The sequence below is a fragment of the Chiloscyllium plagiosum genome, unplaced genomic scaffold (genome assembly GCF_037043375.1).
Source record: "Chiloscyllium plagiosum isolate Xiang-an unplaced genomic scaffold, Cpla_swu_hap1 HiC_scaffold_4, whole genome shotgun sequence".
Classification (NCBI taxonomy): domain Eukaryota; kingdom Metazoa; phylum Chordata; class Chondrichthyes; order Orectolobiformes; family Hemiscylliidae; genus Chiloscyllium; species Chiloscyllium plagiosum.
Window position 1 is genome coordinate 44,952,401 of NW_028270142.1, and position 22,742 is coordinate 44,975,142.

Here is a 22,742-nt window from a genome sequence, read left to right on the forward strand (position 1 = left end):
CAACTGTGGTTAACCATTTCTTCTTTCATCTAAATCAGTCACCTGTTTTCTTCTGCAGCTTCTCAGTAATTTCTGGTTTCTGTCTACATTGCAGTTTAAGTAATCACTAAACTCATGCTGGTTAATTTGGTCAAGCTACAGCTATATTTTCATATTAGCACCCTACACTGTCCCAGGCATAATTGAAGCAAATGGTTGCATCAAAGCCAGCATTGGATTGAAGCTGGAACTTATGATGCCCAGGATTTAAGTACAACATTGGAGTTCATGACTTTTGCATTTATACAATCAGGAGCTTCTTTAAAAGAACTTGTATTTACGTAATCTCTTGAACATAAATATAAAACAAACAATCCCAAGGGGCCTCACAGGAGTGCTGTAAAATGAGAGGTCAAGCTATATTAGGTCAGATATCAATACCTTATTCAAAGAGGTAGATTTTAAGCTGTCTCAAGAACAAAGATGAGGTAAGGCGATAGGTTAAAGGAGAAAATTCCAGAGCATACTGACAATGCAGCTGACAGCATTGCCACCAATGGCGAAGCAATTAAAATCAAGTCTGCGGTGCTCAATAGCCCAACATTAATCACACAGACGAACTGCAGGGAAGTGAATGGGTCAAGGGCAATGGGTTAGAGTGATTGATAAGATTGCAGTTTAGCCTCTTGTTGATTATTGTTTATTTCGCTGTTATTAGCTTACTTTGTATAACTTCTTCAAATGGCCATTATCAAAGATTGCTTCTGCATTTCAGACACTGCATCTCCCAATCTGAAAGATCAAGAACTCACTCAGTAATGAACTGTGATCAACATGTTCCCATCAATACAGTAATAGGTTTGACAACTACAGCACACAAGAAAAATAACAATAAACCTATGAAAAATTTCTACTCATTTTAGAATTTCAGCAATTTGTGATTTAATTACAAAAGCATACAACTTTTATACAAAACAGCTTTAGGAATCAGTATATACTAACTGTATGCCCTTTGAGGTCTTGCCAATAATCTTTCATTTATACATCAATCTTTCTCAGTGGAAGAGACCAGCACAAAGGGAAAACCTAATTCAATCATATTGCAGAAAGAAATAATCTTTCAAGGGTTGTAAGAGACAACTAAAACTCTTTCCTCATACATCTGTGGCTGATATTTTTTTAAAAAATTAAATATATTTTAAGTGGGTGAAACAAATTGTAATCCAAATTGAAAATTAAATCTTATGTACTATATTTAAATCCATCACAAACAAAAGTGAGTTTCCAGGCTTTAATTAATGAAATCATGTAATCACAAGCAATCTTGGAAGACTGTATAATGCTAAATTGCTATCCCCCATGTCTCCAGAGACAGGTTAATAGGACAGCAGTCAATTTGTCTGTGTGGATGTGCCTAGATTTAATGGTCTATGCATCACTTCTGAAGGCCTGGGTTATGTGAACTGACAAACCAATAACCTACATCATACCACCTGTTAACATTTCACTTGGAAACAAATTAAACAGAAACAGGCACGTTTAATATGAAATAACATATGGGTTTACAAATTCCGCACTACTGTCTCTGCTCAAAGCCATTTCAAATCAATTAATAAGCACAGCACTATTAATTTGGCCCTGCTTTCTCTTGCAGTAGAATTCACCTTTATAAATCTAATTGGATTATTCAGAATTGAACAATATACAGTTACTGAAGTTATTTCTTTAAATTCTGAAATTTAAAGCATTTGCTACCAGAACCGAAACCCTTTTATAAATATAATGATCTTTCCAATTAGACTGGAGATCCTTAAATGTAGTCAGGAGTTAAAATAAATTACACTAGTAGAGTTCCCACATCAGGGCAGTCAACTGAATGTTTCTCTGGAATGAAGCGGGGTGAAAAAAAAAGGGCACATAGTTGAGATGTAATTCCGTCCCATTACAAAAAGTTTATGTTCGATCTTAAATTTTGTATTTCCATTGTAAACATGTCAATTGCCTTCACCATAAATTCCCAGGACTTCCATAAGAATGGCAAGTGTCCACATAAACTGTGCACTCAGGGCTCCCCCCCCTGTCTACATGTGGCATTTTACTGCCTCTGCTGACAGTGTGTTAGTACAGGACAACAAAATCTTGTTATAAATAAAGACCTGGAATTTAGAATACAGGAGATGCAGGCATTAGATTTTATTTTTAGATTACTTATAAGTATGAAATTCAAAAGAATTTATTTTTAAACATTATCTGCCATGACAAACGACGTTTTTTAAAACAAGAGATTTCAATATGAAAGTGAAGCACTGATCGGGAGTGAGAACGGAACATACTGGTTTCAATGACATCTTTGTGGCACTTCTGGTCACCTGACAGCTTTTGTAAAGATTGTTACACCAATGAAGTCTCTGTAAATATATTTTCAAAACTCTACAACCCCTTCATTCAACCTTCAAACCAAAGCAATGAACTAGGAGGCAGGGCACCAAGGAAGAATGAACCATTTAAACATATCACTGGCCCAACACTAATCCTTTCCGCCAGCCAATACCAAACGCAGGCCAGGAACTGGGGAAACTAATGTGGCTTCTATCTTGGCACATCTTAGTGGCTAGCTCAACAGGAACGCTGGTGAATGCCCCAGCTTGCCAGCCTCTCAGTTGGTGTCATTCAGAGACCTAGAAAAACTGTGGCAGCAATGAATCAAAGTTGAAACAGAATCAGTGTTTGCTGAGCAGACTTATCTGTCTTTGCAAGCACCATTTCGGTTCATGATGCTGATGATTCAGATTCAATACAACCTCCCCCATTCTGTTTAAATCTCAAATACAAGAAATGCAGTTTGGCAATAATTCTGATAGCTATATCAAAGTGAAGAAATTAGCAAAATCAAAACCCAAACGATTCTCTTCCTGCAGATAGACTTCCTATTTTTCACCTCTGTTGAAAAAAATCCACAGGAGCAGCAAACTATGTAAGCCATAAAACTCTAACAGCAACAGTGAAACTAGCTCGGAGGGTCACCATAGATGATCAGGTGTCGCTGTTGTTTCAGAATATCATCCCTGGTTGGTGACTGCTACATAGCTTTTCAGTCAGCTGATGTGCTCCAAAGTTTCTTTCCCATGCCTTCTCCCAACACCACACACATCCAGCAATCTCCCAAAGTGACAACAGCTCTACTGTAGACCCGAAATATTGGTCATAAAACTGGGACAAATGCTAAAAAGGTGTAACGCGTCTGCGTGTGTGCGAGTGAGCGAGAGAGAAAAATACAGAATGCGCACACTCTACCCACATGATACCTCTTGTCAACCTGATCAATGCCGAACCTGCCTGTTAAAAATAGAGAAATAAGTAATTCTTGGAAATTCTGTTTCTCTTAAGAGGTTCGATATCATGTCTCAGCGAAGGTGTGAAAGAAAAATGCCTGTTGCAGTGGATATGCAACTTCCAGTTTACCAACTGGAAATGTGTGTCCTGGTAGAGACTGATCAACGTTTTAAAAAAAACAGGTCATAAACTTTGATTTACTCTACAAAATCCTTCTGAAAATGAAATTCTGCTGTAAAGATCAGATTTATAGTAGTCTACTAGAGATGTACATTTCCATATCAATATTTCTTATCCTCCTTTCCTTAGCAGCCAAGTGGACATCACAATCCTACCAGCATCCCACAATCATTAAAATTTCAGCTGCAATTCCAAAACACAAGATACTCTTAGTCAACACGTATTGTACAGTAAACGACATAAATGCAGGCGTTGGGCTCTTCCATAGAAAAAGAAAAGTTCAGTTGTCTCCTAATCTTTGGCCTTGACCCCAGAAATAGCCTCGCCCCCATCGCCCCCCCTCATCTTCAGCTTGTGGTCTCCTGCTTGCAGGTCGGACTCCAAAACCAGATACACCACCCCTCCTTGGAGGAAACCATCGAGAGCTGGAGTGGAGATAGGAGAGAGAGAAAAGAAAATTCTCTAAGTACAATCTCTCACAAAACAAACCGGTTAGAGGTTCAGTGAAACAAAGCCAACAGCAAAGTAGCAAGACCAGCTAGATTTACTTACAGAAACTGTGGTGTACATAGAAATGTTCTCCCACCATATTCTTGAGGATATTTAAACATCAAGACGTAGTACATATGGCCAACAAAGATACCAACGAGCTCGTCCATCACCCTGTGATGGATTTAAAAAGAATTAACTTACATTAAGGGTACATAGCAGCTTGTCAAAAGCATTTTTGCAAAATATAGTTTCAAGAAAACTATTGAACAAGACAGAAATTCCACCTCAAGCACATGAACAAAGAATTTAATTTAATCACAATACTCTTAAGGATTTCTTTGACTATAAGCTATGCTTTGATGAGGGATAGAAAGATCTCTGAAGTCTCTCCTTTGGAGGCTGTCTTTGATATAAATGATCAGTATCAAGGCTGCATGACCATTCTCTGTGGAATACATTAAAAAAATTCAACACGGAGCTAATGAGAAGCAGGCACTTCCTCCTCAGTTGTGCCGTTTCTTTCACCATAACATGCCCAAAGTCTGCATAACAGACTGTAATGACAATGAGCTTCCACAGCCATTTGTAATAGTCTTAAAAACACTGTGCTAGCAGTAGTCTCCTGTCACAAATCTGGCCTTGCTTCAGGGTAACTTACTTCAGTCCATTTGCAGGTCTTCGAGGAAACTCCAAAAATTAAATTGGATGTTATTGGCACATTTAATTTCATTCCATGGAATCCTTCTCACCACAAAACAAAATGAAACCTGGCCTTGCCTTCTCCACCCCCTCGATCTCCTGGTACCAGCCTCCCTCCACTTACCTTATTAGTGCTGCTCTTTGTCCCTGCTCCCACGGGGGAGGAAGAAAGCCCTGGCTCAGCAGCACTAGCCTCCAACTCCCTCTTGCTCCCAGCCTCTCCAGGCCTCTCATCAGCAGAGCACAAACCCCACTGACTTACAGTCATAGAGATGTGCAGCACAGAAACAGACCCTTCAGTCCAACACGTTCATGCCGACCAGATATCCTAATCTAGTCCCCTTTGCCAGCACTTGGTCTATATTCCTCTAAACCCTTCCTATTCATATGCCCATCCAGATGCCTTTTAAAATGGTGTAATTGTACCAGCCTCCACCATTTCCTCTGGCAGCTCATTCCATACACGCACCACCCTCTGCGTGAAAAATGTTGCCCCTTAGGTCCCTTTTAAATCTTTCCCCTCTCACCCTAAACCTATGCCCTCTAGTTCTGGACTCCCCCACCCCAGGGAAATGACCTTGTCTATTTATCCTATCCATGCCCCTCATAATTTAATAAACCTCTAAGGTCACCCCTCAGTCTCTGAGGCTCCAGGAAAAACAACACCAGCCTATTCAGCCTCTCCCTATAGCTCAAACCCCTGCCCTCCCCCAAAAAACAAACACTGGTGACACCCTTGTAAATCTCTTCTGAACTCTTCTCAGACAAAAAGTCATTCCTGGTCAACAAGACACAGAGGCCGACTTTTACATCGTGTATTCAAACAATACAAATTTCTGATTACTTGAACCAATGCGATAAAGTAGAGAACTTAAATCACTTCTGCACTTACGAATTTCTCAGAATAAAGTTGAATATGAGCAGAGCCCAGGGTAAATAACAAGCCTGTGGAAAAAATAATACAAAATAAATGTGAACATACTATTAAACAGTTTTTTTTTAAATTTTAAAATGCAGATCAGCTGACTTCTAATCACCACTCAATATTTCTCTCACAGTTCCCAGATGGTACAAACTCTTTAGTAAGATGCAAAATTAAGCATGTTTCTTTAAGATGAGAAACAACAAATACACCAAGGTCAACTTCCAACACTCAGTGGCAAGTTAGGTTTAATAGTAGCACTCCAGGCTGCATTGAGCAGTTACTAATTTGAGACCCAAACCAGAGATTTCAACAAATAATCCAAGCTGCCACACCCAGTCCTGAGGAAATCCTGCACTGTCAGATGTGCCATCTTTTGGGTCAGATTTTAAACTAAGTCCCATCAGTGAATAGAGTCATAGAGTCAAGTCCCACTTGCCAGGACCTGGCCCATATCCTTCTCTATTCATATACCCATCCAAATGCCTTTTAAATGTTGCAATTGTACCAGCTATCACCACTTCCCAGAACTGTATTATACAGTTATTTCTCTCAATCCTGTTTGTGTTTGTAATGTGCCCACAATACAACAGACTAAGGAATCCAAGAGCTGTGGATAGCCCAAGACCATAAAATAAGTTATATAAAGGCTACAATAAAACAAAGAATTGCCGGTGCCGAAAATCTGAACAGAAGCAAAGGGATGGAGGAACTCTGCAGGTCTGAGACAATGGCCCAGTGATATTAACACAATGCTATTAGTAGTATACAGTTGGGAGGACTCAACATGGCTTCAGGTTAAAATGGGCAAGAAAACCTCCTGATGATCATGCATCATTCCCTTGGCTGATGAAGCTACTCCTCCATGTTGTACAATACTTGGGAGGAAGCACTGAGTGTGGATACGTTGCAAAATGTACTCTGGGTGGTGGATTTCAATGTTCATTTTCAACAGTGGCTCAGAAGCAGAACTACTGATTAAGTGGGTTGGGTTCTAAAGGACATGGCTACTAGAGTGGGTCTGGAGCATGTGGTGAGGGAGTCAAGAGGGCAAAACATACTTACCCTCATCCTTACCAATCTGCCAGCTGCAGATTCATCTGTCCATGTCAGTATCAGTAAGAGTGACCACTGCAAAGTCCTTGTGGAGACAAATTGAGAACACTCTCCATCGTGTTGTGTGGCAATATCATTATGCTAAATGGGACAAATTTTGAACAGAACCAGCAACTCAAGACTAGGCAAACCTACCAAACAGGTCTACTTCTGTGCCCATGAGCACATGCTACAAGTGCCCATTGAGAGCCCACAACTAGTGGATCAGATCTAAGCTCTGCAGTGCTGCCACATCCAGTTGTGAATGGTAATGGACAATTAAATAACTCATTGGAGGAGGATGTTCCCCAAGTATCCCTATCCTCAATAATGGAAGAGCCCAATAGATCAGTATAAAAAAATAAGGCTGAGGTATTTGCAGCAGTTTTCAGCCAGCAGTACCAAATGGATGATACTTCTTGGCCTCTTGTCACCAGGTTTCGATTGATTAATAAGTAAATTAATGCATACCCATTCTAAATAATTAAAACCTTAACAGCAATCTGGGATTGTTCAATACTTTGATCTTTTACTATAAATTCTGTGTCCTATGATCCTGCCCCACTAGCTACATGACGAAGGAGCAGAGCCAAATCAGCCTGTTGGACTATAACCTGGTATTGTGTGATTTTTAACTTTGTCCACAAAAGTCCAACACCAGCACCTCCACATCATAGAATTAATATTCTTACGACATGAGGTGAACCCCTATTAATTAAAACAAACTCAGAAAAGCTTGCCTCGTAATCTGGTAAAATATGAGTGAGAGAACTCCCAAATTCCACTATTTAAAGAAAATAACATCAACTTATTTTTTAATTCTAAAAGTGAACATCAAACAACAATTATTCATAACTCCCTTTCTCTTAACTACTTACTATCTGCCTCCAACTCTAACAATATGCTGTTCCAATAGGACACATCAACTTAATTTCAAAACCACACAGGCACTGTCTTCTGAGTCTTCATGCTTCCGGTTGATGATTTCCCTGGGTCACCTTCTTTCTTTTTACTGCATGTATGTTTCATATGAAAAGGTACCTTTGATAGAGAGTATTTTCTAATTTCTTTAGAAGCAAGATGTTGGATGGGCAATTAGCTCTCCACGAATTCCTCTCTCTACGGCACTTGCTCTCTGATCAATGTTCAAGATCCCTGCATTTTATACCTCCCCAACATCTTGATGTTGGCAAAACAATAAATTCAAACTCTATTGGGTTTTAGTATCCTGGGACATAATTTAAATTGATTGGTTAAATTTGAATTGCTGTCAAAACAGCAACCTAAACTCAGGAATCCATTTCACAGCCAAATGTTACAAGTTTTCAATTTTTCAGTACACTCTGGGACTGCCATCCAGACAAATACACAGATGCTTGTAAGCTCTCAGTTCAGAACAGCATGTTTTCTCTGTCTTAAAAGGTACAGTACATGCCTTCAATCTCATAACAATATGGCAAACTCTCCGCTGGTTGGAGTCATACCTGACAATAGGAAAATGGTGGTGGTTGTTGGAGATCAGTGCAGGATATCACTGCAGGAGTTCTTCAGGATAATGTCCAACCTTAAGGCTCAACCACCTTCAGTTGCTTCATCAATGACCCTCCCTCTATCATAAAGGTCAGAAGTGGGGATGTTCACCAATGAGTGCACAATGTTCAGTGCCATTCATGACTCAAGATGCTGAAGCACTCCATGTTCAAACACAATAAGATCTGGACAATATCTAAACTTGGGCTGACAAGTGACAATTAGCATTCCTGCTACACAAAGACCATCACCAATAAGACAATAAGAGACAATCTAACCACTACCCCATGATATTGAATGGTGTAACATCACTAAATACCCCAAAATCGACATTTTGAAGCGGGGGGGGGGGGGGGGGGGTATGGGAGTGGGGCAGTTTTATCACTGAACAAAGGCTCAACAGCACTAAGGAGCAGGTCAGAGGCTCGGAATACTGTGGCCTGTAACTCACCTCTTGACTTCATACAGCCTGGCCATATCTTCTAGCCATATTTGCCTGGATGGGGGCAGCTCCAACAACACTCAAGCAGCTTGACACCATCCACGATAAAGCAGCATGCATGTTTGACACCACATCCAAAAGCATTCAATCCTTCAACCACCAATGCTCAGTAGCAGCAGCATGGACTATCTACAAGATGTACTGCAGCAATTCACTTAAGGTCCTTATAATAGCATCTTCCAAACCCACGATCACTTTCATCTAGAAGGACAAGGGCAGAAAATACCACCAGATGCAACTTGCCCTCCATTCATTTACCATCCTGACTTGAAAATATATTTGTGGTTCCTTTAGTGTCAAAATGTTACTAGATCAAAATCTTGAAACTGCCTCCCTAAGGGCATTGTGTGTATACCTACAGCACATGGACTGCCACGATTCAAGGCAGCAGCTTACCCCCACTTTCTCAAGAGCAACTAGAGATGGGCAATAAATGCTAGCCAGCCAGTGATGCCTACATCCCAAGAGTGAATTAAAAAAGATTTGGCATCATCAAGAGAGGAAAAAAAAAGTGAACATTGCCAGACCTGCTGAATGTCTCCAACACTTTCTGTTTTTGTTTTACGTAAAGGCTAATTGCAGCAACTGCTGTTGTCCTGGTTAATGGATACGGGTACATTCAGTGTGCTGTTCCAGGATTTTGACCCAGTAACAATAAATGAATGGCGACTTTGTTCAGGATAATGAGAGATTTGGAGGGAGCTTGTAGGTTGTGGTGTTCACATCTGTCTACTGTCTTTGTTCTTCTAGATGGGGAGCTTGTGGGAGTAAAAGATGCAAATGAAGGAGCAGCAACAAATCAAGTGGTGTGCTTAATGACTACTGGGATCTTGCTTCAACACTTAATATCAACAATAACACTTAGGTTTTCTCACCTTAAATGTCATCCCAAACCAGAATGTTACAATCTGGTCTTTGTTGAGTTGTGCCCACACATATACCACCGTCAAAACAAGGGGGACAAACAGAATCTGTCAAAAAGAAAAAGGGAAAGCAATACCTTCCATTTATTTATCCTTAACCATAATACAACCCACATAATATACCCCACCCAATTTTAGATTTTTTTTAGATTCCCTACAGTATGGAAACAGGCCCTTCAGCCCAACAAGTACACACCGACCCTCTGAAGAGTAACCCATCCAGACCCTTTATTTACCCCTGACTAATGCCCCACAAAGCAATTTTATTTAAGAAGCAACTCATTCGCCCTCACTGAATAATTCTCAAATTAAAACAGGAATTTTTTCTCTCTTGTCAATCTATAAACACCACTCCTTAATACTGACATACAAGGTTGAGACAGTAGTTTGGTTTTACTACTGCAACCATGGGGTACACCCATATTCTAGCTGTTTTGCATTTAGAATAGCCAGGGCCTCAGGCAAAACAGTAAAGTCTCAGACATTCCTTCAAATTAACAAGCACTCTTCAGGAGGGGCAGGAGGAGGGGGAAAAAGGAAGTCTCAAATTCTTCACCTGCTCAATCAGATTAATAAAAAAAAAAACTATGTAGGAATATTTTTCTTTAAAAGAAACCCATAATATACAGTACCAGGCTGCAGATAAAACTACAATTTTAGTACGCCACTATGGATACGAACTAAAGGTGCAGTACACATTCTTATAAAAACCAAATGTCACAAGATATTCTATAATAAAAGAAAGAGGAGCAAAGGGGAAAAACCTCTACTCATATTGTGCTTTTAAACATAACTTGCAGCCAAAGGTTCTGCCCTCGATGGAGAAACAGTTGGGGTAGACACAATGGAACGGAGTCACAAACTCATCAATTATCCAATGCTAAACATAATCAAACTTTTCTTTTACACCCGGACGCTATTTACTTTTCCAATCTCACGTCTAATTTGCTCACCAACACAGCATTTCAAAGTGGAGGATGACCGTCAGGTACTTTTGTTTTAAATTACAGTTTACCACCAATCTCCCTCTACTTGCCCAAAGTGGAACATTAGGTGTGGTCATGCACAGAGTATAATGGCAACTTTCCCATCATCTTCACAATAAACACCAAGATTTTTGTGAAGAGGTACAGCCTCCTCCTACATACTTACAAGCATTCCCATGGTTAATCCAACAATCTGTTACTTGTTGATCAGGGAAAATAAAATGACATGTCCATTCCTTTTAAGTTAGCAACAGGGGCTTCTTTAAGTGTACACATCCCAATGATTTAATATTGCTAAATGGTCAGGAAGAAGAGGAACATTGTGCAGACTTGTGCATTTCCCAGTCCATCGTAAGTACAAGCCCCTCCTTCAAAGCCTAGCAATTGGTACATGCCCTTCTTTCAAAGCCCAGCAAGTTGCATAAACTCTTCTTTCAAAGTCTATAATTGTAACACCTCTATTCAAGAAAGGAGAGAGACAAGCAGCAGGAAACTATAAGCCAGTTAGCTTAATATTTGTCCAGGGAAATGTGAGAATTCATTATTTAGCACGAAAGTTAGAAAATCGTAATACAATCAAGCTAAGTCAACATGGCTTCATGAAAGGGAAATGGGATTTGACACATTAGAATTCTTTTAAGATGAAACGAGCAGGTTGAACTAAAAGGCATCAGCAGATATAGTGCATTTGGATTTCCAAAGCGCATTCCATAAGGTGCCATAAAATGTTATGTTGTAACATAAAATATACTTTTGGGAGTGATATATTAACACTGACAGATCGGTGGTTAACATACAGACTTGAATGATGAGACCAACTATATTGTAGCCAAACTTTCAGATGATACAAAGATTGGGAGGAAAACAAGTCACGAAGATACAAAGTGTCTGCAAAGGGAGAGAGAGACAGTTCAAAGGAATAGGCAAAAGATTGGCAGAGGGGACATTATAATGATCGAGGTCATCCACTTCACCAGGAATAACAAAAAAACACAGAATACAAATAATCAGAAAGGCAAACGAGTGGTGACCATTATTGCAAGGGGTGAAGTATAAAACCAGAGAAATCTTGCTATAAGCATTGGCATGATCTGTATTTGTATCGCAGCAGTTCAGGGAAGGCTCACTAGGCACACTGATAGGATGAAGAAGTTGTCTCAACAAAAAAATTGATCAAGTTGGGCCTAAAATCATAAGGAAGAGTTTAAAAGAAATTGAGGAAATCCTATTGAAACATAATATTTTGAGGGAACATGACAGGATAGACATTGAGATGTTTTCTCCCATAGGGAAATTTAGAACTCAATGACAGTTTAAATATAAGGGGTTTCCTTTTTAAGATAGAGATGAGGAGGGATTTATTATCGAAGAGGATCTTTAATCTTTGGTGTTCTCTTCCCAAACTAACAGTGGTGGATGGGCATTGAATATATTCAAGGCCAAGTAAGACAGATTTTTGATCTTCTAAGTAGTCAAGCTGTATGGAGGACAAACAGGTAAGTGGAATTGGGGGTACATCAGATCGGCCATAATTTTACTGAATGGAGGAGCAAACTCAATGGGATAATGATCAACACCTACACCTATTTCTTATGATCAAAGTGATTCAGTGCAGGACTACAATTATAGTCATATCTCCTCCAATAGCCTGCCTTATGCTTTTAGCACGTATGCGAACTGAGAAAAATGAACAGGAATAAATGGGTCCTTATCCAAGTGCAGGCAATGAGTACCACAGCGGCTCAGTGATTGGACTCCATCTTTTCTCAACATATTGTTATAATTTAGATGAGGGAACGAAATGTAATATTTCCAAATTTTCAAATGAGACAAAACTCAGCCCAATTTCAGCCGACTTTGACTATATATCACTCAGGAGCTGATCTCCTCGCACTTCCATGGTCATGGGAGGCCCCAGCTTACTCTAAACAGAGCTAACAGAGTATTAACCAGGGCTCTTCTAGTCTGTGTTCCTCACTACTGCTGTCAGCTGTGGCTCAATTGCTCTCGCCTCTTGAAGGAAGTGTACATTCAAGACCCCCATCAGGAGACCTGATGCCAAGAAACTTTAGGCTGACAATCCAGCAAGGGAACACAGCACCTTCAGACATGCTGTCTTTCAGAAGTGATGTTAAACCCCTCTCACCAACTCACAAAAGATTTTGTAGTATTGTTTTGAAGAGCTGGCGAGGTTTCTCCCGTGTTTTGACCAATCATCCCTCAATCAATATAATTAGAAACAAGTGATCTGGTCACTATAGTATTGCTGCGTGGGGGACTTTGCTGTGTCCTTTATTACAATTGAATACTTCAAAAAATACTTCAATGACCATAAGGTGTTGTAAGATATATTTAGGGATAGAAATGCAATATTTTCAACATTGCTTCACAAAAAGGATACCACCGTGCAAATCCAGTTGAAAAACAACATGAATATATAATCTGCTGTTCTCCCATCAAAGAAACCTATAATTAAAAAAAGCAAGAATTATATTGCAGTCCGTTAGGTGTTTTAAGAAGGACAGTAAAATTCATTGTGATACATCCAATGAAATATGCAAAGCACTCAATACTGCTATCTCTTCCTGAAACCAGGTCAAAACTTACTCTCTAAAGCAGTTATTGATGAAGTAACATGTACCATCATTAATTACAAGGACTGGAAACTTGGTTAAAAGAATACTTTACTGAGATCAAGTGAACTGCCCACATCCCCTCTCAAGTGTTACGAAGTCTGATTCTTTTGCCACCTCCCCCATCCCCCAACCCTTATCTCTGCCAAAGGCATAACTGCTTAAAGTGTCTGCCAGTGTGGGACCCTCTCAGAATGTCCAGTGACAGGGTCGGACAGAGTTAGCATGGTAAATATGTAAGATAGCTCGCTGAGCTGGAAGATTTGTTTTCAGACATTTCGTCACCATGACTTGGTCACATCATCAGGGAGATTCTCCGGTGAAACACTGGTAGTATGTCCCCGCCTCTCTATTTATAGGTCTGGGTTTCTTAAGCTGGGTGATGTCATTTCTGTTTTGTTTTAAAGAGGAAAATCATGCTAGGCAAATCTGCTGGGAGCTTTTAAGGATATAACTAGCAAAGTTGATAAGCCAGTGGATGTGGACTTTCAAATGGTTTCTGATAAGGTCCCATATAAGAGACTGGCATGCATAATTAAAGCAGATATCACCTGGTTGTAGTGCACTGACATGGATACAGAACTGGTTGGCAGATAGAAAATAAAGTGTAGGAATAAATAGCACTTTTTTCCAAGTGGTAAGCAGTGACTAGTCAGATACCACAGGGATTAGTGTTTGTCACAATACATATTCAGATGAGGGAACTAAATGTGATATTTCCAAGTATGCAGACCACATAAAGCACTGCGAGTGTTGTGTGTGGTGTGTATATACGCACGCGCGCATGCAAGCTTTGAGGAGGATACAGAGATGCTTCAGTGTGATTTGGAAACATTGAGTGAGTGGGCAAGTGCATGGCAGATGAAATGTAACATGGATAAACAGGAGGTTATTGATTTTGGTAGCAAAAACAAGGAGGCAGATGAGTATCTAATGGTAATAGGTTGAGAAAAGGTGGGGTGCAGCAAGACATGCATGTCCTCGTACAACAGTCACTGAAAGTAAGCATGCAGATACAGCAGGTGGTGAAGGTAGCAAGTGGAACACTGGCTTTTACAGCAAGAAGATTTGACCACAGGAGCAGGGATGACAGCACAGGGGCTTGGTGAAACCACCTAGCGTACTGAGTGCAGCTTTGGTCTTCTTGTCGGAGGAAGATCTCCTTGTTCTGGCTACGGAGGGAGTGCAACAAAGGTTTGCCAGACTGATTATTGGGACAGCAAGACTGACACATGAATATACGCTCAATCAGTTCTAACTAAATTCAATGGAGTTTAGAAGAATGAACATAGGGGAACTTCATAGAAATCTATAAAATTCTAAGATTATAAAAGGATCTTGATGAAATGGGTTCAATCTGGATAAATGTGAGGTATTAACATTTTGGTACAACAAACAAGGGTAGGGCTTATACAATTAATGATAGGTCCTTGGTCTTATAGAACAGAAGGATATAGGGGTTCAGGTACATAATTCTTTGAAGTTTGTGTCACATATAGACAGGATGGTTAAAAAGGCATTTGGCACGCTTGCCTTCATTGCTCGGTCCTTTGAGTATAGGAGTTTTGAGGTTGTACAGGAGTTTTGAGGTTGTACAGGACATTGGCGAGGCCTTTTCTGGAATGTTGTGTCCAGTTCTGGTCGCCCAGTTATAGGAAGGATATTAGGCTGGAGATGGTTCAGAAGAGATTTACCGGGAGGTTGCCAGGTATGAAAGGCTTGGGTTATAAAGAAAGGCTGAATAGGCTGGGACTTTTTCCACTGAAGTGTGGGAGGTTGAGAGACAACCTTACAGAAGTTTATAAAATAATAAGAGGTTTCCATACCCGGCAACATCCTAGTAAATCTCTTCTGAATTCTCTCCAGCTTAATAATATCATTCCTATAACTGGGCGACCAGAACTGGACACAGAAGAGGCTTCGCCATAGTTGACTTTTCTCTAGAATTGGGAATTTCAAGATGAGGGAATACAGTATAAGGTAAAAGGAGGGAGATTTTAAAAAAAGACACAAGGTGCAATTTTATTTTTTTACATAGAGGGTTGTTTCGTGTGGAATGAATGTCCTGAGGAAGTGGTGGATATAGGTACAATTTCAACATTTAAAAGGCATTTGGATAAGTACGAGTAGGAATGTTTGCATGGATAAGGGCCAGCAGCAGGCAGGTAGGGCTAATTTAATTTAGGATTATGCTCAGTAAGGGCTAGTTGGTCCGAAGGGTCTGTTTTCGTGCTGTGGGACTCTATGAAAATCACTGATCTTAGAGTCAATCTTCAGCAAGAACCTAATTTCAACTTCCATTCTGGAGATTGTGCAAATACTGCATTTGGGGTTTTTAGGATTTGACGGATTGCACCAAGGTTAATTTGGGTTTATGACCGAAATGTCGACTCTCCTGCTCCTGGGATGCTGCCTGACCAGCTGGGCTTTTCCAGCGCCACACTTTTCAACTCTTATCTCCAGCACCTGCAGTCCTTACTTTCTCCTAGTGCAAACACAGTAGGCTATCTAACACAATAATGCTTTATACTAGATTGTGTATCTCTTTCCCATACTTGTGCAACTAAAAATGTTTCTGAAACTAAAGTTTATTGTTTACCCTTTAACATAATTCAAGCTTGTGAGCAAAAACATTTGTGCCCAAAATATATTTTTAAGAAGTTTTTTAAAAATATCAATAAATCTAACAAAGTAATTATTTTATTTCACACAAACTCCTGGATTAGTATTTTCATTTTTTTTAAAAATACAAGATTTTTGAAAAGAAAAGCTCTGAAAGGTTTGGTGCATCAAATGGTTGCAGTGCAAAGACAGGAGTAGAAACGAACCTCTTTCCAAGCTTGAGGAATACGAATACAGGAAGTACAGCTGAATCAAATAATGGAATCCCATTGGGTAAAACAGACTTGCAGTTATTGGCCTCCATATCTGTGTATGCAAAAAATAATATTGGTTGCTCATTAGCCTCACATACACCAGCAGTACAATGAAAACCAAACAAATTTTGATTACTACTTGAATCAAAACCAATTTTATTTCTAGCATACAGTACCTGCAATCAAAACCGGTCATGCTGCTTCTGTCACGTTTTGAAAAACGCATGAATGTATTATTTTGCAATGCACAGTATATTCACAATATTATTAAACAAACAATATTGGCAGCATGGTGGCTCAGTGGTTAGCACTGCTGCCTCACAGCGCCAGGGCCCTGGGTTCAATTCCCGCCTTGGGCAACTGTGTGTGGAGCTTGCACATTCTACCCGTGTCTGCGTGGGTTTCCTCCGGGTGCTCCGGTTACCACCCACAGTCCAAAGGTGTGCAGGCTACGTGAATTGGCCACGCTAAATTGTCCGTAGTGTTAGGTGCATTAGTTAGGGGTGAATGTAGGAGAATAGGTCGGTGTGGACTTGTTGGGTCGAAGGGTCTGTTTCCACACTGTAGTGAATCTAATCTAATCTAAAAAACAAAGCAGCAAGAAATTCAAACTGACATCAACAAATCTTTCACGCATACAATCATTGTCACAAGGAGAGTTCTGTAGCAATGATTTATATAAAGAATGATTTTTTTTTGTTCACATTACAATGTTGAATTCTCCCTTTTCCCTTTTTGTCCTTTCAAATAGATGCACCTTGCATTTAGACAGCAGCTATCACAATCCTAGAATGTCATCTCAGTCAGTCAATTCTTCATTTTTGAAGCATCACTTGTAATGCAAGAAATGTCGTCACCAATTTGCAGATTTCCAACCAATGAGGATGACAGTGGGTAATGTCATAGCACATGTCATCCAAAACAAGACAATGAAATTAATCATCAACGTTGCTTTTCTGCACATCACATGTTTCTTGTCCCATCTAGTGAGGATATTGCTCACAAACACAGCCTTAAAACTTGCCCTGGAGTCCTAGCCAATATTTATCCCTCAAATCAACACCACTGGAGCAGTTTCATGGTTTTTAACAACTGCTGTTTGTGCCTGCTGCAAGATGCCAACTTATCCACAGCATATTCAGCATTATGACAGTGCCAACATTTCAAAAGTACTTAATTGGCTGAAAAAGTACTTTGGGGCATTCTAATGTCATGAAAGGTGCTAAATAAATACAAGTTTTTTTAAGCAGAGAAATTTGAGATGAAAAGACTGGTGTGCATGCAGACCATTTAATTAAAATCTGTAGAGATTTTGCTTTCAATTTCAGATTGTAATAAGTGAATATAAATTCCACCTGCTTCTGTGGGATTTGAACCAGAATCCCTGAAATATTATCACAGGCCTTTGGAATACTGGTACAGTTATTTAATGCTGCTACTATTTCCCAAAGTGTTGAAAGAGAGCACGATACATCATAGCAAACTTGATTTGGAGATGCCGGTGTTGGACTGGGGTATACAAAGTTAAAAATCACACAACACCAGGTTATAGTCCAACAGGTTTAATTGGAGGCACACTAGTTTTCAGAGCGTTGCTCCTTCATCAGGTGGTAGTAGAGGGCTCAACCCTAACACACAGAATTTATAGCAAAAATTTACAATGTGATGTAACTGAAATTATACATTGAAAAATTGATTGTCTGTTAAGCCTTTCATCTGTTAGAATACCATGATAGTTTCACTTCTTTCATGTGTAAATCACAAAACCTTTTTTTAAAAAGTTGCATTCTCAGGTTAGCTGTTAACAATGCTGATAGCTAGACAATATGTTGAAGGTGTTAGCCCCCTGTGTTCTCAGTCTATGCCATGATTGATTCTAATCTAAAAAGTGAGATAACGGAGTTTTACATGAATTCATACAGTTTTTGAACAAGTACAGTGTAACCCTGCAAGTACAAATTCACCCCACAAAATGTGTGCGCGCTTGTGTGTCTGTCTGGGTTGGGGGTTGAGAGTGAGAGAAAGTGTGTGTGTGTGTGTGTGTGTGTGTGTGTGTGTGTGTGTGTGTGTGTGTGTGTGTGTGTGTGTGTGTGTATAATGAGTGCAGAGTGTCTTACGTCTGAGAGGGGGTGCATGTGTGTGCTCGTCTGTGTGTCTGCGTGCGTGTTTGTGTATAGGAGTATGTGTGTGTATATTGCAATGGTGGTCACCTGTAATGTGACATGAACCTAAGGTCCTGGTTGAGGTCCTCCCTATGGGTACCGAACTTAGCTATCAGCCTCTGCTCGGCCATTTTTCGCTGCTGCCTGTCCCGAAGTCCACCTTGGAGCCGGGCAGTTTGCTACGAACAACGATCTGTTTGAGATTTGGCGGTTGTTTAAAGGCAAGTAGTAGAGGTGTGGGAAAGGTCTTGGTGAGGTGCTCATCCTCATTGATAATTTGTTGCAGGTCACGAATCACATGGCGTAGTTTTTCACCTCCTGGGAAACACTGAACAACGAAGGGTACCCTGCCGGTTGCAGCATATGTCTGTCTCCTGGGGAGGTCATTACGGTTCCTTGCTGTGGCACGTCGAGGAGTTGGGCATCGTACCCCATTCTTGTGATGGCATCCCTGAGTACTGAGTCTGTCCACGTTCCTCCTCATCTGAGCAGATCCGGTGTATGCGTAGGGCTTGTCCATAGGGGATGGCTGTTTTAATATGTTTTCGATGGAAGCTGGAGAAGTGTAGTATTGTGAGGTTGTCTGTGGGTTTGCGGGAGAGTGTGGTGCTGAGGTGTCCATCCTTGATGGAGGTGCATGTGTCCAAGAATGAGACAGATAGTCGAGAGTAGTCCATGGTGAGTTTGATGGTGGGATGAAACTTGTTGATGTCACTGTGTAGTTTTATCAGTGACTCCTCACCATGGGTCCAGAGGAAGAAAATGTCATCAATGTACCTGGTGTATAATGTTGGTTGGAGATCCTGCATAGAGAAGTCTTGTTCGAAGCTATGCATAAAAATGTTGGCATATTGGGGTGCAAATTTGGTCGCCATGGCTGTTCCATGTGTCGGGATGAAGAACTGGTTGTCAAAGATGAAGACGTTGTGATCGAGGATAAAGCGGATGAGTTGTAGGATGGCATTTGGAGATTGGCAGTTGTTGTTGTTGAGTACTGAGGCTGTTGCCACGAGGCCATCATTGTGGGGGATGCTGGTGTAGAATGCGGAAACATCCATTGTGACAGGGAATGTTCCCGGTTCGACTGGTCCGTGGGTGCTGAGTTTCTGTAAGAAATCCGTAGTGTCGCGACAGAAGCTGGAGATCCCCTGTACAATAGGTTTCAAGATGCCTTCCACATAGCCAGAGAGATTCTCACATAGGGTCCCATTGCCCAACACGATGAGACGTCCTGGTGTGTTGGCTTTGTGTCGCCTACACAAGAAGTACATGGGATGAGGGCGCGTAGGGAACTCTGAAGGACTGGATCCAAAGTTCTGATCAGTGTGTTTAATTCACGGGTGTGTTCTTTGGTCAGTTCAGCTGGTAGTTGCCTGTAGTGTTCCTGGTTGTTCAGTTGTCTGTACACTTCCTTGAGTGATCTGTTCTATTCTGAATGACAATGACTCCTCCTTTATCTGCTGGTTTGATGACAATGTTGTGATTGATTTTGAGAGCCTGGATGGCATTGCGTTGTGAACAGATGATGTTTTGCACTACCTTGTGGGTACAGCTGGTGAATCCCACACTCACATGCACCCCCTCACAGACTTAAGACACTCTGACTCACTATACACACACACACACACACACACAACCCCCAACCCAGACAGACAGACACACACACACAAAGACTCACATGCACACATATTTTGTGGGGTGAATTTGTACTTGCAGGGTTACACTGTAATTTGCTCAAAAACTGCATACATTCACGTAGAACTCTGTTATCTCACTTTTTAGATTAGAATCAATCATGGCACAGACAGAGAACACAGGGGGCTAACACCTTCAACATATTGTCTAGCTATCAGCATTGTTAACAGCTAACCTGAGAATGCAACTTTTTAAAAAAAGGTTTTGTGATTTACACATGAAGGAAGTGAAACTATCATGGTATTCTAACAGATGAAAGGCTTAACAGACAATCAATTTTTCAATGTATAATTTCAGTTACATCACACGTAAACTTTTGCTATAAATTCTGTGTTAGGATTGAGCCCTCCACTACCACCTGATGAAGGAGCAACGCTCCGAAAGCTAATGTGCTTCCAACTAAACCTGTTGGACTATAACCTGGTATTGTGTGATTTTTAACTTCATAGCAAACTATTATCCTTATTGATTAATATGCAAATTCAAACAGTTACATTTACATATTTAAACATATTCATAGAAATGTAAATATGCTTACACATCAATACTAGGATGAAAAATTATATCTACTTCTACAACACTAATTGATAGAGACACCATTTTAATTAATTCGCAAATATTTTACAATACAGTACTTTATGAGCGATCTGGAAGATGTGAAGTGCTCCTCCTTCTTCTGTACTCAAACTTCACTTTATAATCTGAAAACTCTTTGTTTGCCCTGGGCTTTAATATCATCATAATCATCACAAATGGCAATTTATCATTGAAAAGCATAATAAAACGTCCGAAAGTACTCCACAGGACTGTTGTTTGACAAAAATTTGATACAGTGGCAGGTGACTAAAAGCTTGGTCAAAGTAGCGGATCTTCAGGAGTAACTGAAGATTAATTTGGGTTTCTATGTTCTAATGTAAATAGGGAGCAAGGGAGAAGTATTACAAAGTGGGGATCTTCAACATCCTGCACCAGATGGGTTGGATCTGATCTTGACCCCATAATTCTAAGGCATTCTCAAACTGAGGTACACAGAGACCTTCTAAGGGTCTGCAAATGATGGAGATGGGAGCAGGTTGTGGTTAGTGAGTGCAGGTTGAGATGGCCACCTTGCTTCAGAGGACCTGCATATAAGGCGGTGCACAGTGGTGGTTTTGGCAAGATCATTAGGGTGAGCTGCAGTCACCAATCATGCAGGTAAACACAGCCTTACTCAAGAAGAGGGCTTTCAAAAAAAGTGGTAAACTCTTGATCAGCACTGACTCTGCTTTCTCTCCACAGATGCTCCCAGACCTGCTGAGCTTTCCCCAGTAATTTGGCGTTTCTGGGTATGCAGAGTCAACATTTCCAATCCAGTGACCCTTCTTCAGAATTGTGAAAAGCAGTGCAGTTGGCCTTTGAAGGGTTGGGTAGATACAAATTATTTATCCTCCAAACATCTTAACTTGCCAAACATTATACAAGACAAGACTCGTCAGCGACAAGCAGGCAAATCCATCCCGATGGCTACAGTTAAAAACATTATGAAAAACTCTAAGTACACATTACACAGTTTAATGATTTATCTGAGATTGTTAATCTAGTTGAAAAGAGAGCCCTTCGACCTCAAGAGGATAGAGAATCTCTAGCGCAAGGCAGAGGACAGCCTAGCTGGAGTGACACTATCTGATAGGAGTTGTGGCCCTACCTGAAAGTTGTTGAAGAAAGGTTCGGCCCACAGTACCAGGGTCCTGGCGCTCACTATATTGAGCCTCTCCAGGACAGGAAAGATCACGCTGCCCGTGAACCAGTACCTGGTAACCAAGGGGATGCTGCGGTACCACTCGCCCAGGCCGCTGTCCGCCATTCTAACCTGGAGCGAGCGGAGGAAACCAGCCGATGAAACCTTCCCCCTTCTCTCTCTCTGCACCTTCCCCGGACACAGAGCAACAAACGCCACAATCCCAACTCTCCGCTGACTAACCTGACAGCCTAAGGGCTGCTGGGAAAACCGGCACGCACTCCCAGTGACGTGGCTGCACCACGCGCCTCCACCTCACTGCTTCCGGGTGACCGAGCAATCAGCTGATCTGGATTTTTACACTGAGTCCACACAGCAGCAGGGTGTTCAGCCTGTGCCCCAATTTTGTACCTCAAACCTTTTACGTTTGTAAAGTTTCCGTTAGCAGGTTTTGTGTATATATAAGAGATAGATTTTTTTTAAAAAAAAGCTATACACACAGATTTGGAGGTTCCAGTGTTGGACTGGGGTGTATGAAGTTAAAAATCACACCTCACCTGGTTGTAGTCCAACGGGTTTATTTGGAAGCACTTGCTCTCGGAGCGCTGCTCCTTCATCCACCTGAATGAATAAACCTATTGGACTACAACCTGGTGTTGTGTGATTTTTAACTTTATACACACAGAGAAGCCGGAATAGCCATTTCACCCCACAAGCATGCTCCATCATTCAATGTGACCATGGCTGATAATTCAGCTCAATAGCTGAAAATGTGTTGCTGGAAAAGCGCAGCAGGTCAGGCAGCATCCAAGGAACAGGAGAATCGACGTTTCGGGCATAAGCCCTTCTTCAGGAAGCCATTCCTGAAGAAGGGCTTATGCCCGAAACGTTGTTTCTCCTGTTCCTTGGATGCTGCCTGACCTGCTGCGCTTTTCCAGCAACACATTTTCAGCTCTGATCTCCAGCATCTGCAGTCCTCACTTTCTCCTCGAAGATTCAGCTCAATACCCTAATCCCG

The 22,742-nt window shown here is 40.9% G+C and overlaps 1 protein-coding gene across 1 annotated transcript; it reads right to left on the minus strand.

Annotated features, from left to right (window-relative positions):
* Nucleotides 1–904: 904 nt before the first annotated feature.
* derl1 (derlin 1) lies at nt 905–21,957 on the minus strand. Its single transcript, XM_043688677.2, has 8 exons — nt 21,692–21,957; nt 16,103–16,202; nt 13,043–13,107; nt 10,808–10,834; nt 9,608–9,703; nt 5,576–5,628; nt 4,045–4,155; nt 905–3,917 (listed from the first exon to the last, which is right to left on the minus strand). The coding sequence occupies exons 1-8, from the start codon at nt 21,848–21,850 to the stop codon at nt 3,773–3,775; spliced, it is 756 nt and encodes a 251-aa protein (XP_043544612.1). The 5' UTR covers nt 21,851–21,957; the 3' UTR covers nt 905–3,772.
* Nucleotides 21,958–22,742: the final 785 nt, after the last annotated feature.